A 19,002-nucleotide genomic window follows, 5' to 3' on the forward strand; every position below is an offset into this window, starting at 1 on the left:
CTGACACAATGATGTGCCAGGGTTATATCACAAACACAAGATACTGGAAATCCAGAGCAACACACACAAAACAGTGGAGGAACTCAGCAGGTCAGGCAGCGTCTATGGAAAAGAATAAACAGTTGCCATTTTGGGCCGAGACTCTTCATCAGGGCTGGAAAGGAAGGGGGAGGAAACCAAATAAGGTGGTGGGGGTACAAGCTAGAAGATGATAGGTGAGGGGGGAGGGAGGGATGAAGTGAGGAGCTGGGAGGTGTTAGGTGTAACAGAGAACTTAGAATATTATGGCAGAGCACAGGCCCTTCGGCCCACAACTGAACCTATGCTAAGGTCAATCCAACCTTTCCCTCTTACACAGTCCTCCATTTTTCTACAAATGTGAAGAGGTGAAGGAGGAGAAATCTGATAGGAGAGGAAAGTGGACCATGTGAGAAAGAGAAGGAGGGGAACAGAGGGAGGTGATGGGCGGGCGAGGAAAAGAAAAGAGGCAAGAAGGGAACCAGAATGGGGAATGGGAAAAGAAAGAAGGGGGAGAGGGGAGAAATTATCAAAAGTTAGAGAAATCAATGATCATGTCGTCAGGTGCTTCTCCAACCTTAAGAAGAACTATGGAGAGGTACACAGAAGACGCCTCAGGCTAGGCCCTTCATCAGGACTGGAAAGGAAGGAGGAGGAAATCAGAATTAGAAGGGTGGGGGGGAAGGGAAGGTGAGACCAGGTGAGGGGGAAGGAGGAAGGAAAGGAGGAGGGGAACCAGAAGGAGGTGATGGACAGGTGAGTGGAAGAGAAGGGGTGAGAGGAGAGCCAGAACGGGAGGGAAAAAAATTACCAAAAGCTGGAGAAATCAGATTGAAGGCTACTTAAACAGAATATGAAGTGTCGCTCCTCAAACCTGAGTGTGCCCTCGTTGTGGCAATAGAGGTGGCAATGGCCCAACATGTTAGAATGGGACTGGGGAGTAGAATTAAAATGGTTGGCTACTGGGAAGTCCTGCTGGTTGAGGACCAAGCAAACGTGCTCGACAAAGTGGTCCCCAAATCTATGTTAGATTTCACCGATGTAGAAGAGGCCACATTGGAAGGACCAGATACAGTAAAAGATCCCAACAGATTTGCAGGTGAAGCGCTGCCTCACCTGGAAGGACTATTTGGGGCCCTGAATGCAGGTGAGGGAGGAGGTGAATGGGCAGGTCTAGGACATGTTCTCAGCTTGCGGAGATAAGTGCAAGGGGGGAGATCAGTGGGGAGGGACAAATCCAATTTTATTCTGATTTCTTTCCCTTTCCTTTCCCGTCCTGATGAAGGGTCTCAGACCAAAACGGCAACTGCTTATGCCTCTCCATAGACGCTGCCTGACCTGCCGAATTCCTCTAACAATTTTATGTGTGTTACTCTGGATTTCCAGCAACTGCAGAATCTGGTGTGTTTATGGTGGAATGGGAGTGGGAAGTACAATTAAAATGGATGACCATCTGGAATTCCTGCCTTTAATGGGGGACAGAGTGAAAGGGCTCAACAAAGCAGTTTCCCAGTCAACATCAGGTCGGGTAGATCTATCTCTGAAGATCTGATAACAGTGGGTCTGCTAACGCACCTCCCCGGTGTGTTTATAATAATCTCACTGGGCTAATGAGTCGGGTTACAGTGACATTATGGCTTTTGAATTATTCAGCTAAACACAACTAGTTAACTAATTTTTCTAACGGAATAGCATGCAACAATCAATTGAGAAGTCTTAATGAACAGGAAAGGAATTAAGTTTAATTGCATCATCTCTACCAACAACCCATAGAAAACAAACAAAAAATATCCAGCTCATCAGCTTGTCACCATGGCAACCACTGAAAATTACGGTGTGGTACTGTTCCCATTCCTGATGCAAGCTTGCAAAGTCTTTTTGCCCAGCTCGCTGCTATTACTATGATAATCAATCAGTGTTAAGACCAAAAGAACTCGGAACAGGATTCGGCCATCCAGCCCATCGAGCCTGCTCTACCATTCAATAAAATCCTGGCTGAACTGGCCATGGACTCAGCTCCATCTACCTTATCCCCAGAACCCATAATACCCTGCTGCACAAACATCTATCTAATTGTGTCTTAAATATATTTAACGAGGTGGCCTCCACGATGTCCCCAGACAGAGAATTCCAGATACATTACTTTCTGAAACTTCCAAATATTGAAAGGCCTGGATAGGGTGGATGTGGAGAGGATGTTTCCTATGGTCAGAGGGCCTATGACCAGATGGCACAGCCCCAGAATAGAGGGACGTCCATTTAGATGAGGTGGGATTTCTTTAGCCAGAAGTGATTACTGATGCAGTAAGGCAGTGTGCCAACTGCAATGCCACCAGGTTGCCTCAGAGCCCGCCGTCTTACATTGGTTTCTACAGTGACACGCTGAAAATTAACATGGGCAGGAGAGCCACACAAGGGTGGCACAGTAGTTCAGTGATTACTGTAACGCTATATAATGCCAGTGATCACCTGTCGGGGTTTGAGTCTAGCCACTGTCTGTAAGGAGCTTGCATGTTCTTCCCAGGACCGTGTGGGTTTCCTCTGGATGCTCTGGTTTCCTCCCACAGTCCAAAGACGTACTGGTTAGGGTTAGTAAGTTGTGGGCATGCTACGTTGGCATCAGAAGCAAGATGACGCTGGCGGGCTGCCCCTAACACATCCTTGGACGATGTTTGTTGTTGACACAAACAATGCATTTCACTGTATGTTTTGATGTTTCAATGAAGTTAAAGAGCTGAATGTGAACTCAGCTTCCACCTCCACCTGACGGGATGTGTGTTTCCTCTTTCTCTCTCTATTTCAGAATGCCAGTGTCTTTAATCTTCACAACCAAACATTCACTTAATTTATGAAAGTGGGCCATTCAATCATTGAGACTGTGAATCGGTTTGTGTGAATTATTTATTTGGGCCGCTGGAAATGATGAATCACGACTGTATTATTCATTAAGTAACAGAATATGAAGGTTTATCTCTGCAGTTGCGAAGACAGTGCTGAATTGATACTGGAAGGGAGGAGCTGTTGGTGATTAAGGGAGTTTTATTGTTCTAACAGTGAATCCTTTACTGGTGTTCACTCAGCACGGGGAATGATGAGGTAATAAAACATATTAAACTGAAGCTGGATGTGCGATTGGAAAGTGTGTTCAGTAGGCTCGGGACTAATGCACAAACAATAGTCTGTTAGCTGAGGTGCCTTGGGGAAACTAACATTATAAGTGATTTAAAGAGAGCCAAAACAATTTGCAGTTGAATGTGTACTTTGGCCAGACTGGGCTCAGTGCTTACTGCACTGAACGGATATCAAGTGTTTCCCTTTTGAGTCCTGCACACAATCCTGCTCCGCGGAGCTAGGTTCCTTCAAATCCTGTCTCTGGCACAGCTACCTTTAATTGTCCAACCAATGCTGAGACCTCATTGTCTCATTTTACAACCAGCATATCATTTAGGACAAGCAACTCTTACACTGCTCTGGGATGCTCTCTCCCTGCACTGTGGAATCTGGGGTTACTGTGGAGAATCCGATGCTCAAATTCTATGAAATGTAAGTTCCTCATGCGAAAAATTCAATAGCAATTTAAAACTTGTCGCTTTCAATTTCCGAGTTTCAAAACCTTACACATTTGATACGTCCTGTACCTAATAAAGTGCCGCTGAGCGTATGTCCGTGGTATTCTGCTGCTGTAACCCATCATGTCAAGGTTCAATGTGTTGTGCATTCAGAGATGCTCTTCTGCACACCACTGTTGTAACGTGTGGTTATTTGAGTTACTGTCGCCTTCCTGTCAGCTTGAACCAGTCTGGCCATTCTCCTCTGACCTCTCTCGTTAGCAAAGCATTTTAACTCACAAAACTGCCGCTCACTGGATGTTTTTGGTTTTTTTGGACTGTAAACTCTAGAGACAGATGTGCATGAAAATCCCAGGAGATCAGCAGTTTTGAGATACTCAAACCAGAGACAAACAATCATTCCAGGGTTTAAGTCACTTAGATGACATTTCTTCCCCATTCTGATATTTTGTCTGAACAACAACTGAACCTCTTCACCATAAGACAATAAGATCATAAGACACAGGAGCAGAATTCGGCCATTCAGCCCATCGAGTTAGCTCCGCCATTCCATCATGGCTGATCCCTGATCCCACCTTCCTTCTCGCCGTATCCTTTGATGCCCTGACCAATCAGGAAACTATCAACTTCCACCTTAAATATACCCATGGACTTGGCCTCCATCGTAGTCTGTGGCAGAGCATTCCACAGATTCACTACACTCTGGCTAAAAAAATTCATCCTTACCTCTGTTCTAAAAGGTCGCCCCTCAAACTGTCTGCATGGTTTTATGTACCGAGCTACAGCCTCATAATTGTCTGATGAAATGTTTGCATTAACAAGCAGGTGTGCAGCTGTACCTAATAAAGTGGCCACTGAGTGTATAATTATAATCTTCAAGTCAGTGTGGTCACAGTGGCTTGGAAACTGATTCCTAAAGCCCAGCTTCCTGTTTCAGGAGCAGAAGCAATCACCTGCCCCAGCATTCTGATGTCTGGCTCCTCCGCCAATTGCTTTCCGGTTAACAAAAGTTGTAACCTGGAGAATAAAAGCAATGAAAGAATTCATTGATCTACAGTTTCTCCTCACTCCACTTGCTAAGTATTGATCTGATGGGTAGATTTTAATCAGCATGTTGTACACATCACTCTATGTCTACTTGCCTTCAGTAATGTCCACTGCCCAGATGTGGAAGGGAAGGGTTGTTTGTGACCTGCTCAAGAATCAGCTGATCCTACTCACTCTTTGCTCCAGTCACCTGTTGCTGATAATCTAATTATCAACAAGGGATGACTCTGCCTGAAAACACTGCATAGACCACAGACCATAAGATACAGGAACAGAATTAGGCCATTTGGTCCATCAAGTCTGCTCTGCCATTTCGGTCTTCAGATACAATTTTCCTCTCAGCCCCAATCTCCTGGATTCTCCCCGTATCCCTTCATGTCTTGACCAAGCAAGAATCTATCAACCTCTACTTTAAATATACCCAGTGACTTGGCCTCCACAGCTGCCTGTGGCAATGAATTCCACAGATTCACCACTCTCTGACTAAAGAAATTCTTCTTCATCTCCGCTAAAAGGATGCCCCTCTATTTTGAAGCCGTGTCCTCTGGTCTGAGAGTCTCACACCTTAGGAAACATCCTCTCCACATCCATTCTATTGAGGCCTTTCAACATTCGATAGGTTTCAATGACTCCCCCCCCCCCACCTTCTGAATTCCAGTGATTACTGTCCCAAAGCCATCAAATGCTCCCCATATGACAAGCCTTTCAAACCCAGGAACATTTTCGTGAACCTCCTCTGAACGCTCTCCAACGTCAGCACACTTGTTTCCTCCATTGAGTCTGCTTCGCCATTCCACCTTGGGTTTTTGATTATTCTTCTCCATGCCGTTCTACAGCCGTTCCCCCGTAACCTTTAACATCCTGTTTAATACAGGTCTATAATTCATTGAAAGTGGCGGTAGGGTCGTAAAGAGAGCTTTTGGCACATTGGCCTTCATAAATCAAAGTACTTGAGTACAGGAGATGGGGTGTCATTTTGGAGATGTACAAGATATCGTTGAGGCTTAATTTGGTGTATTGGGTGCAGTTTTGGTCACCTACCTACAAGGAAGATGTAAATAAGGCTGAAAGAGCGTTGGTGTTACAGCAGGAGACCCGTGTGTTGTTGGGGGAAGTCAGGATATCTGCTGTGGGCCCCAAGACCTGAGATCTTTGCGATCTTTGGGCACAGAGCTCAGAAAAAGCAACGTTACGGACTTTTAACATTGTAAACCAGCGAGTTGTTTGTTACGCCTCCCTGCTTGCTGGGGAAATAACGGAAACACCTCCTTCTCCCTTATTAGGGTGAGAGAGAATCTGCGGTATGTCGAATGCCGGGTGAAATTCTGAGTAACTGCATGTCTGTGTCTTTGCTCACGCTGAGTGCTGGGCGGTGGTACTGATGCTTGCTTGTTTTCTGCCGGTGGGGGGAAGGGGGGGGTTGCTGCTCGCTGCTGCTTACTCACAGAGGGAGGGGAACTTTAGGGTTCTTATGTTTGTCTGTCGTTCATTCTTTGGGGCACTTCTCTATTGGATATTTGCAAAGAAAAAGCATTTCAGGATGTATATTGTATACATTTCTCTGACATTAAATTGGACCTTTGAAGAATACAGAGCAAATTTACAAGGATGTTGCAGGGACTGGAAGACCCAAGTTAAAAGATTGAATAGGTTAGGACTTTATTTCTCGAAACATGGAAGATTGAGGGGACATTTGACAGAGGTATACAAAATTATGAAGAGTATAGATAGAGTAAATGCAAGCAGGTTTTTTTCCACTGAGGTCAGGTGGGACAACAACTAGAGGTCATGGGTTAAGGGTATAAAGTGAAAAGTTTAAGAGGACCATGAAGGGAACCTTTACTCAGAGGGTGGTGAGAGTGTGGAATGAGCCCCCCACACAAGAGGTGCATGTGAACTTGATTACGACATTAAGAGAAGTTTGGATGGTAGGGGCATGGAAGGCTATGGACCAGGTGCAGGTTGATGGGAGTCAGCAGTTTAAATGGTTCAGCATGGAATCGATAAGATGAAGGGTTTGCTTCTGTGCTGTACTTTTCTATGACTCTAATCAAGAACCTATCAAACTCTGCTTTAAATATACCCAACAACTTGGCCTGCATAGCTGTCCATGGCAATAAATTCCACAGGTTCACTACTCTCTGAATAAAGAAATTCTTCCTTGTCTCGGTTCTAAGGAGTCCTCCTTCTATTCTAAGGTTGTGCCCTCTGGCCCTACACTCACCAACTACAAGAAACATCCTGTCCAAATCTACTCTATCTGGGCCGTTCAATATTCAGTAAGTTTCAATGCGATCCCCCTCATTCTTTTTTAACTCCAGCATGTACAGGCTGAGAGCTATCAAACGTTCCTCATATATTAACCCTTTCTTTCCTGGAGTCATTCTTGTGAACCTCCTTGGGACCAACTCTAATGCCGGCACGTCCTTTGTTAGTTAATGAGCCCAAAACTGTTCACAATGCTCCGTGTGCAGTCTGAGTAATGTCTTATAAAGCCTCAACCTTACATCCTTGCAAGCACCTAGATGTAGGAGTGATACAATGGGTTGAGCAGTTGGTGTTAATGAGGTTAAATTGGGAGTAAAAGCTCGGGGCAACGCAGATCGTCCATGGTTCAAACCGCCAACTAACAGCAGAGGGCAAGGCGGATGCTGTGAAGGGGTAAGTCAGGTGTCATATTCATCTGCCTTCAAACTATAAAGGACTGTATTAAGTTATTCAGTATCTGTGCTGATCCTAATTTTAGGCATTTAGATACAGTTGTTGGAAGAAACTTCAACATATTTCAAATCATTTAATCTCAAGATCTAAATAAATGATCATATTTAGCTTGCACATTCCATTTCATTTAATTATCTGCTTTTCAAACCATTTCAACATCTTGTCAATTTTCTTACATCTGTCAAGAAATATATGAAATAAATAGACACCTTCAGACGTGTAATTTTCAGTTTCTTTCCCATTTTCTGATGTTAGAATCTGACTGGCATTTTAGTCGTGCAAGTAATTTTAACCTTGCCTTCATCTACAGCACATTACAGGCCCTTCGGCCTGTAATAACCGTAAGACCATTAGATATAGGAGCAGCGTAGGCCTTTTGGCCCATCGAGTCTGCTCCCTCATTTAATCATGGCTGATACAATTTTCCACTGCCCCAATCTCCTGCCTTCTCCCCATATGCTGATCGATCAAGAATCTATCAACCTCTGCATTAAATATACATAAAGACTTGGCCACCACAGCTGTCTGTGGCAAAGAATTTCACAGATTCACCACACTCTGGCTGAAGAAATCCCTCCTCATCTCCATTCTAAAAGGATGCCCCTCTATTCTGAAATTGTGTTCTCTGGTGTTAGACTTTCCCACCACAGGAACTTCCTCTCCACATCCACCCTATCAAGGTCTTTCACCATTCACGAGGAAATCTGCAGATGTTGGAAATTCAAACAACAACACACACAAAATGCAGGTGGAACACAGCAAGCCAGGCAGCATCTATAGGGAGAAGCGCTGTCGACGTTTCAGGCCGAGAAGGGGGTCCTGACGAAGGGTCTCGGCCGGCCCGAAACGTCAACAGCGCTTCTCCCTATAGATGCTGCCTGGCCTGCTGTGTTCCACCAGCATTTCGTGTGTCTTTCACCATTCGATAGGTTTCAATGAAGTCACCCCTCATTCTTCTGAATTCTAGTGAGTACAAGCCCCTAGCCATCAAATGCTCTTCAGGTCCAGCTATTCAATCCTGGAATCATTGTCATGAATCTCCTTTGAACCCCCTCCAGTTTCAGCACATCCTTTCGAAGATAAGGGACCCAAACCTGCTCACAAAACTCCAAGTGAGGCCTCACCAGTGCTTTATAAAGTTTCAACATTACATCCCTGCTTTTATATTCTAGTCCTCTTGAAATGAATGCTAACATTGCATTTGCCTTCCTCACTACTGATTCAACCTGCAAATTAACCTTTAGGCAATCCTGCACAAAGACTCCCAAGTCCCTTTGTGCCTCAGTTTTTGTATTTTCTCTCCATTTATAAAATAGTCAAACCTTTCTTTTCTTCTACCAAAGTGCATGACCATACACTTCCAGACACTGTATTCCATCAGCCACTTCTTTGCCCATTTTCCTAATCTAAGTCCTTCTGTAGCCTTAAAACTACCTGCCCCTCCACCTGTAACAGTGGGGTAGAAGCTGTATTCCCATCTGTAGTGGGATGACGTGTGCTTCCACTTCAGCGATCCATGCGTGTGAGACTTTCAACGTTACAAGCCTGGGTACCGCCCCGGCACTGATTAATATTCAAAACTCACCACCGAACACCCACTGAGTTTACCCAGTTTAATGGTCATCAAATTCCAAAGTCGAGGCCTGGCTCTGTCAGTCTCGGTGAGTTCTCTGGTATAACTGAAGGCCTGATGTTGGTGTGACCAAGTCCAAATCTGAGTTCTGCTGGACGCTGCAGGTGACCTGTCTTGGGGTTTGAGGCCTGCCTGTGTGTGTGTGGCAGGGAGGAAGAAGGTTTGTTTTGTTGTTTGTTGTATTCACTGTTGTCCCGCTGAGCACTGTGAAACGTGTTGTGTTGGCACTTGTGGGCTGCCCTCAGCACATCCTTAATTGTGTTGATTGTTAATGCAAATGACACATTTCACTGTAGGTTTTGATGTACATGTGATAAATAAACTTGAATCTTGTTAGCAACACATGTTTCACATTACGGAGGTTTAAGAACTGCTTTAGGGTTAGAAAGTCAGTCACCGAATAGACACATGAGAATGGTAAAGGTGAGACACTGAAAGTGTGAATTAAACAAATTTCCCAGCTGGAGTACGTCCACTGGACCAGAGGTTGGGTTGATCAGCCTATAAACCTGGCATCCAGTGCTGTGCATGAGCAGGCCTGCATATGAGAGTAAAATCAGGACAGCCACGTGACCTCAGCGTCCTCTCTCAGGCAGGCAGACGACAAACTGAGGGACATACTCGAGCTGTCTACTGTTCTCTGCTAGCATTGCTTACAATAAGACTATAAGACGTAGGAGCAGAATTAGGCCATTCAGCCCATCGAGTCTGCTCTGCCATTCCATTTCTCCTCACCTCTGTTCTAAATGGATGTCCCTCTATTCTGAGGCAGTGCCCTCTGGTTCTAAACTCCCCCACCATGGGAAACATTCTCTCCAAATCCATTCCATCTAGGCCTTTCAATATTTAATAGGCTTCAATGATATCCCCTTCACTCTTCTAAACACCACTGAATACAGGCTCAGAGCCACCAAAAGCTCATTGTTAACCGTATAATTTTCATGTACCTCCTCTGGACCCTCTCCAATGCCAGCACATCTTTTCCTAGATGAGGGACCAAAAACTGCTCACAACACGAACAACTCTGTATTATCAAAGTCGTTTGGCAAGAATGCGTTATAACAACTTCCAGTTGAGTTCTCTGCATCGATTTCCCTCCAAGTTGAATCTGCAGAGAGTTTGCCATTTGGTAAGAATTTCTCTTTTAAACTCCAGCAGGACCACTGCCAAAACAATGAACTTCGCTCGACTTTCAGCTTCTCCTGGGAGCCTAGCAGTTCTTTCATAGGTTGTGTATTTGAATAACATGTATTGAGGGCTAATATTGCACAAGTTGAGCTTGTTCCCGGCTGGCCAGAGCAGAGTGGTTGGTGAGCCTTGGTTAGAATTGCTCACACTAACTGGGAGGAGAGGCGCCTTGAAGACCAGTCGCTGACTAATGAAGACAGAAACCTGTAGCAGTGGATCTTCTACCAGATCCAGGACAGCTTTCTCCCACTTCCTTCAGTAGCCATGGGCACTCGCATGGATCCCAGCTGAGCCTGCCTGTTTGTCGGCTGCGTGGAACAGTCTATGTTCCAAGCCTACACTGGTGACTGTCCCGCACTTTTCCTACGCTACATTGACGACTGCACTGGTGCTGCTTCCCGCACCCATGCTGAACTCGTCGGCTTCACCTACTTTGCCTCCAGCTTCCACCCTGCCCTCAAATTCACCTGGTCCATTTCTGACTCCTCCCTCACCTTTCTTGATCTCACTGTTTCTGTCTCCAGAGACAGCTTATCCACTGATGTCTATTACAAACCCATGGACTCTCACAACTACCTGGACTACACCCCATCCCACCCTGTAACTTGTAGAAGGGCCATCCCCTTCTCGCAATTCCTCCGTCTCCGCTGCATCTGCTCTCAGGATGAGGCTTTTCATTCTAGAATGCAGGAGATGTCCTTTTTCAAAGAAAGGGCCATTCCTTTGTTCCCCATCAACACTGCCCTCAACTGCATCTCTTCCATTTCACACACGTCTGCTTTTACCCTTCCTGCCACCCTACCAGGGATAGCATTCCTTTTGTCCTCACCTATCACTGCACTGGCCTCCGTATCCAGCACATAATTCTCCAAAACTTCCGCTACCTCCAACGGGATCCCACCACCAAGCACATCTTTCCCTCCCCGCCCCCACCCCCACTTTCTGCTTTCCACAGGGATCGCTCCCTAAGTGACTCCCATGTTCATTTGACCCTCCACACTGATCTCCCTCCTGGCACTTATCCTTGCAAGCGGAACAAGTGCTACACCTGCCCCTACACCTCCTCCCTCACCACCATTCAGGGACCTAAACAGTCCTTCCAGGTGAGGCGACACTTCACTTGTGAGTCTGCTGGCTTCCTCCACTGTCACAATGAGGCCACACTCAGGTTGGAGGAGCAACACCTTATATTCCATTTGGGTAGCTCCCAACCCGATGGCATGAACATTGATTTCTCTAACTTCGGTAATGTCCCCTAACCTCCCCTTCACCATTCCCCATCCCCTTTTCCCTCTCTCACCTTATCTTGTTGCCCGCCCATCGCCTAACTCTGGTGCTCTTCCCCCCTTTTTTCTTTCTTCCATGGCCTTCAGTCTCTTTCATCAATTAAACTCCCAGCTCTTTACTTCATCCCCCCCCCCAAGTTTCACCTATCACCTGGTGGTTCTCTCTCTCCTCCCCCCACCTTTTAAATCTACTCCTTAGCTTTTTTTCTCCAGTCCTGTCGGAGGATTTTGACCCGAAACATCAACTGTACTTTTCCAGAGATGCTGCCTGGCCTGCTGAGTTGCTCCAGCACTTTGTGTTTTCCGGGACAGTTTCCATGGCCTGACTGAGGAGGTCCATGTTCCTCGCAACAGCCACCTTTGAATATACAACAGAAGAACTACACAGAACCAGCTGGCATCGTCAGATCTGGTGGACAGCCAACCGACCAGCACCAAGGCAGCGGCAAACTCTGTGTTCAACGGGAGGGATTAAAATGTCACTGCATCATTTATTACAAAAGACTCGCTTATCCCGGAATGGGTGTTAACATGAATACTCAACACTTAACACAAAATACTCGCCACTCAGCCGATGTTCTCTATAATGATTTTGTGTGAACTCACAACTTCAGCCTGTCCAGTGATGCATTTAGACCTGATATTGGACATTCAGAGTCATGAACTCTGCCATGACCGTCCCAAGCCTAGTTAGAACCATAGAACCATACAGCACAGAAACAGGCCTTTTGGCCCTTCTTGGCTGTGCCGTATCATTTTTCTGCCTAGTCCCATTGACCTGCACCTGAACCATATCCCTCCATACCCCTCTCATCCATATACCAGTCCAAGTTTTTCTTAAATGTTAAAAGTGAGCCTGCATTCACCACTTCAACTGGCAGCTCATTCCACACTCCCACCACTCTCTGCGTGAAGAAGCCCCTCCTAATGTTCCCTTTAAACTTTTCCTTTTTCACCCTTAACCCATGTCCTCTGGTTTTTTTCTCCCCTAGCCTCAGTGGAAAAAGCCTGCTTGCATTCACTCTATCTATACCCATCATAATTTTATATACCTCTATCAAATCTCCCCTCATTCTTCTACGCTCCAGGGAATAAAGTCCTAACCTATTCAACCTTTCTCTGTAACTCAGTTTCTCAAGTCCCGGCAACATCCTTACAAACCTTTACAAAGGTTTACAAACCTTCTCTGCACGCTTTCAACCTTATTAATATCCTTCCTGTAATTAGGTGACCAAAACTGCACACAATACTCCAAATTCGGCCTCACCAATGTCTTATACAACCTCACCATAACATTCCAACTCTTATACTCAATATTTTGATTTATAAAGGCCAATGTACCAAAAGCTCTCTTTACGACCCTATCTACATGTGATGTCACTTTTAGGGAATTATGTATCTGTATTCCCAGATCCCTCTGTTCTACTGCACTCCTCAGTGTCCTACCATTTACCTTGTATGTTCTACCTTGGTTTGTCTTTCCAAAGTGCAATACCTCACACTTGTCTGTATTAAACTCCATCTGCCATTTGTCAGCCCATTTTTCCAGCTGGTCCAAATCCCTCTGCAGGCTTTGAAAACCTTCCTCACTGTCCACTACATCTCCAATCTTTGTATCATCAGCAAATTTACTGATCCAATTTACCACATTATCATCCAGATCATTGATATAGATGACAAATAACAATGGACCCAGCACTGATCCCTGTGGCACACCACTAGTCACAGGCCTCCACTCAGAGAAGCAATCCTCCACTACCACTCTCTGACTTCTCCCATTGAGCCAATGGAACCATGTCCCATCTACCATCTACCTCTCCATGTATACCTAGTGACTGAATCTTCCTAACTAACCTCCCATGTGGGACCTTGTCAAAGGCCTTAGTGAAGTCCATGTAGGCAACATCCACTGCCTTCCCTTCATCCACTTTCCTGGTAACCTCCTCGAAAAACTCTAATAGATTGGTTGAACATGACCTACCACGCACAAAGCCATCCTGACTCTCCCTAATAAGTCCCTATCTATCCAAATACTTGTAGATCCTAATAAAAACACAAAATGCTGGCAGAACTCAGCAGGCCAGACAGCATCTATGGGAAGAGGTAGTGACGACGTTTCAGGCCAAAACCCTTCATCAGGAGTCAGCCCGAAACGTCGTCACTACCTCCTCCCATAGATGCTGTCTGGCCTGCTGAGTTCTGCCAGCATTTTATGTTTTTATTTATTTCCAGCATCTGCAGATTCACTCGTGTTGCCTTTTTAGATCCTTTCTCATTTCTTCAAATCTGGCCTTTTTCCAGTTTAGTACCTCAACCCAAGGACTAGATCTATCTTTATCCATGACCAAGTTGAAACTAATGGTGTTATGATCACTGGACCCAAAGTGTTCCCCTACACACACTTCCGTCACTTGTCCTAACTTGTTTCCTAATAAGAGATCTAATATTGCATCCTCTCTAGTTGGTACCTCTATATATTGATTTAGAAAACTTTCCTTGATTTAGTTGTGAAAGGAGGAGGGATGAAGGACCCTTCCCTGCACGTATCTATCCAAGTGCCCCATCAATGTTGCCACTTACCTCACCACAATCACTTCCACTGGCAACTCATTGCAGGTACTCATTACCCTCTGTGTAAAGGAGTTACCTCTCTTTCAGATCTCTCTCCTCTTACCTTGTATCTGTGCCCTCTGGTTTTGGGGTCTCTGACCCTGGGGAAAGGCTCTTACTGTCCACCTTGTTCACTGTGACTACCAATCTCCTCAGATCAAACCTGCACTCAGCAGGACCTGGCGTGAAGTCTGATGTCCCAGTGTTTGAGGACCCAAGCCCAAGTCTGGAGGCCCTGAGGTGGACTGTCCTGCCACTGAAAGTTGTATGTGTGTGTGGGGGAGGGGGGAGAGGGAGAGGTGGGTGTGAGAGGGGTGGGAGAGGGGGAGAGCTGGAGGGGGGCAGGAGTGGGGGGAGAGGGGAGATAGAGAGGGGGCAGAGAGGGGGGATAGAGAGGGGGCAGAGAGGGGGGACAGAGAGAGGGCAGAGAGGGGAGAGGGGCTTGTTTTGCTGTTGTTTCAGGTGTTGGTTTGCTGAACATTATGGGCATGCTATGCTTTTACTGAAATGTGCGGTAACCCAGTACGTCCTTAGGTGTGTTGGTTGTTAAGGCAAACAATCCATTTCATTGTATGTTTCACTGTACATGTGATTAAAAAAAATCAGAATCTGAATCAATAATGAGTCATGCCCTGGAGGAGGCCTTTCATCCCATCTATTCTGTACTGGCTCCACCACTCACTCCTGCAATACTCCTCTTACCCTCTGGTCCTTGGAGAAATGACCCCAACATATTCCTCACTCTGAAAGGTTTCAGTTCCTTTATTTTATTTATTTATTTAGGAGATGCTTTGTGGAACTGACCAATGAGCTGCACGGGCCGCGACCCACCTATTAACTCTAGCCTAAAAGCAGGGGAGATGACAATGACCAATTAACCTACTAACTGGTATGTCTTTGGATTGTGGGAGGAAACCAGGGCATTCGGAGGAAACACACACACACGGGGAGGAACATAAAACTCCTTACAAAGAATGTTGGAATTGAAATCCAAATCATGTCATTGTGAACGGTAATAGTGTGGCACTAACCACGATGCTACCCTGGTGCCCTCTCCAGGAGCAGAGTCAGGCAACAGAAGGCCAAGCGAGGAACTCGAACTGCTCAGTCATGTCTCTGTGAGGGTAAGTGGGCAGGTCCAAACTGGTACAACATAACTAAAGAGGATATGTGCAAAATATCAGGAACCAGAAGGATATTGCTTAAAGTATTTAACTGCTGTTCTACTGTTGCATAGCAACATGGACATCACAGGCAGGGAAGTGCCATTCTTACGAAGTTAATGAACGGTTATGGGTTAAAATTACCCCCAGGTGGTATAAGATGGTAATTGGTGCCTGACAGAGAATGTCAAGGACTTGCGTGATGCACAGTGATTCAGCCCTACAGACGTTAGTTAAACTGCATACACACCTGATGGATCTGAGCAACTCCTGCACAGGAAGAATGTGCAAATTCCACACAGAGAGCAGCTGAGGTCAGGATTGAACCTGGATCTGTCAAACCATCAAGTTCCTAATCATCCTTCCCTTCAATATTCTGCGTAAATACTTATAAGCGCTTTTTGGGACCAATTCCGAACGTAACTTGCTGATGATGGGTCAGACAGTTTAATGTAGTTTACAATGTAAATACATGCTGGTATTTACGTAAACAGGCATAAAATTAATCTCAGAATTGTATATGGTGACATATATGTACAGTCAGCCCTCTTTATCCGTGGATTCCGCATACACGGATTCAACCAACGGCGGATCGGGAAAACCCGGAAGTTCTCTCTCCAGCACTCATTGTTTGAGCATGTACAGAGTATTTTTTCTTGTCATTATTCCCTAAACAATACAGTATAACAACTATTTACATAGCATTTACATTGTATTAGGTATTATAAGTAATCTAGAAATGAATTAAAAGTACAGGCAGTCCCCGGGTTATGAATGAGTTCCATTCCTGAGTCCGTTTTTAAGTCAGAACATGTACATCCAGTATTATTTCGTGTTAGTTCCAAGACCAAGGAGATGGTGGTGGACTTTAGGAGATCTAGGCCTCATATGGAGCCAGTGATCATTAATGGAGAATGTGTGGAGCAGGTTAAGACCTACAAGTATCTGGGAGTACAGTTAGACGAGAAGCTAGACTGGACTGCCAACACAGATGCCTTGTGCAGGAAGGCACAGAGTCGACTGTACTTCCTTAGAAGGTTGGCGTCATTCAATGTCTGTAGTGAGATGCTGAAGATGTTCTATAGGTCAGTTGTGGAGAGCGCCCTCTTCTTTGTAGTGGCGTGTTGGGGAGGAAGCATTAAGAAGAGGGACGCCTCACGTCTTAATAAGCTGGTAAGGAAGGCGGGCTCTGTCGTGGGCAAAGTACTGGAGAGTTTAACATCGGTAGCTGAGCGAAGGGCGCTGAGTAGGCTACGGTCAATTATGGATAACTCTGAACATCCTCTACATAGCACCATCCAGAGACAGAGAAGCAGTTTCAGCGACAGGTTACTATCGATGCAATGCTCCTCAGACAGGATGAAGAGGTCAATACTCCCCAATGCCATTAGGCTTTACAATTCAACCGCCAGGACTTAAGAACTTTTTAAAAGCTATTACTAATGCTTTTTGAGATAGTGATTTAGATGCATATCATATTTTTTTACTGAGTTAAGTATTGTATGTAATTAGTTTTGCTACAACAAGTGTATGGGACATTGGAAAAAAGTTGAATTTCCCCATGGGGATGAATAAAGTATCTATCTATCTATCTATCTAGTTAGTCAAACGTTTTTCTTAGTATATAGTATATATTTTACCTTTCTATGCATATAAAACACTTAAGAAACATACGTATTTCAATAATTAAACCACTGCGTTACTTAGTAATAATTGTAGCTTTCATCGGGGCAGGGCCTTTCACATGCTCCATTAAAATTGTTCCGATCGTTGACCGACTGTAGCCTAACGCTTTTCCAATGACCGATGGCGTTTCACCTCTTCCCGATCGCTTTATTACTTCCACATTATTTTCAATCATGATCGTGATTATTTTCATGAACAGAAACACTGCAGATTCAGAACTGCGCCGGGTCCTAATGTCCACCGCACTGAACATGTTAAATAAAGTCCGGGGTTCCGCTGGGTTCTAAAGACCACCGCACTGAGACAGGTTAAATAAGGGACTTGATCATCCGCGATTTTTGGTATCCGCTGGGGGTCTGAGAACCAATCCCCCGCGGATAAGGAGGGCCGACTGTACTTGGGTAATAAATTTAATTTCACTTTGAACTTTTATTCCATACCCGTAGTTTATACTCTATCTTGTTTTATGTAACTGTTTATTCTGTGTAATTGTTGAATGTTGTTTTCTGTTGCATGTCACACCCTGACCAACACATCAGAGCCAATTCCTAATTTATGTAAATATATATGGCAGGTAAAATTGATCCTTGATTCTTCTGTCATACACCAGATACGGCAGCTGATTACTGCAAAGTTTATTCCACTGGTGGAGGATATAGCTGTAGACACATGATGATGTAACCTCTCCAAGAATTTACAACATCTCATGACTCATTAACGAAACTCCTCATGCAACTTCTCAGCACAAGGAGGAATTTGTGACATATCAGCCACTCCCATGTCAAAATATCTCGTTCAAGTGCCTTAAGTTCTTCTCCACTGTCCTTCTACTGTCCCCTCTGCTCCTGCCAATAATCTATGCCCAGGGTGACTGGCCTGTTGGACTCAGAGTCATACAGGCCTGGAAACAGGCCATTTAGCCCAACTGGTCCACGCTCACCACAGCATCCTCCCTGGAGTTAAAGTTGCCCCATGTATCGATCCAAAAGCCTGTTAAATGTTGCAGTGTACCCACTCTGCCCATTTCCTTTGGCAGCTCTTTCCTGGTACACACTCGTCGTGGCTATCCCTCGAGGTCTAGGATGATGGTCTATCACAGAGCAAAGGCCTGTGCGTGTATTTGTTTAACGTATACTTGATGTTGCACTCCAAGAAGCACACGATACTTCACAAATCAACCAACTGATTCCAATGGCATGGAAACCACGACAATTGGAGCTGATGGATTTGTTGCAGCCTTCATCCGCCTTCACAGCCGTTGAGTTCGAAGTAACTTCGTCTGCCTGTTCCACCGTTGAGGTCTTGGTTGGATTGTTCTTTGTCAGGGACCTCACCCTCGACCTTATCGCCATGGGTGACCCTACCAGGAGCACAGCTCCAGACGGCATCACTCTCGGGATCTCAGGACCACACAAGCTTCTCCACCACAACAAGGTGACAATCCACTACCCTCTGTGTAAAGAAATTCCTCTCAAAATTCAAAGTAAATTTATTATCAAAGTACAGATACATCACTATATAAAACCCTGAGATTCATTTTCTTGCAGGAAGCCAGAAAGCAAAGCAACACCGCAATAGAATTAATGAAAAACAACACACCTCACGTTCACAGTTGAACAAAGACATATGTCTACACAGTAAATGCAACTATGCAGACAAACAACCAATGTGCTTAGGTCTCTTCTAAACGTCTCCCCTCTATAACCTAGGCCCCCAGTCAGCATTCCTGTAATTCTCTCCTCTCCATCTTCACAGGGTCTTTCCTAGAACAAGGTGATCAAAACTGTACACAGTACTCCACATGCAGCCTCACAATGACTTATATCGTGTGGAATCTATATGTGACATGTGGAGGTCACCCCACACGTACCTGTTCTGGGGCCACACCCATCTTTTCCGGGGTCACACGTACCTGTTCTGGAGTCACACATCAGTGAGAGGTTGTTACACTGGCAAGGTTTACATCCAGTGTCACTCAGCTGGTAATGCAGTGGCTGGCACTGGTTACACTTTGGACCGGTCACCCCAGGTTTGCAATGGCACTTTCCCATGCTGTAGAAAAATTCCAACGAGAACAAGTC

General features: G+C 45.2%; 1 protein-coding gene across 1 annotated transcript in view; it reads right to left on the reverse strand.

Annotated features, from left to right (window-relative positions):
- LOC140731133 (multiple epidermal growth factor-like domains protein 9) overlaps positions 1-19,002 on the reverse strand; it is a 204,577-nt gene that overhangs the window by 46,630 nt on the left and 138,945 nt on the right. The window contains exon 3 of the mRNA XM_073052455.1: positions 18,834-18,973. Within this exon, the coding sequence (XP_072908556.1) occupies positions 18,834-18,973 (140 nt within the window). The remainder of the gene's footprint in view (positions 1-18,833; positions 18,974-19,002) is intronic.

Source organism: Hemitrygon akajei, chromosome 7 (assembly GCF_048418815.1).
Source record: "Hemitrygon akajei chromosome 7, sHemAka1.3, whole genome shotgun sequence".
In the NCBI taxonomy this organism is placed as follows: Eukaryota; Metazoa; Chordata; class Chondrichthyes; order Myliobatiformes; family Dasyatidae; genus Hemitrygon; species Hemitrygon akajei.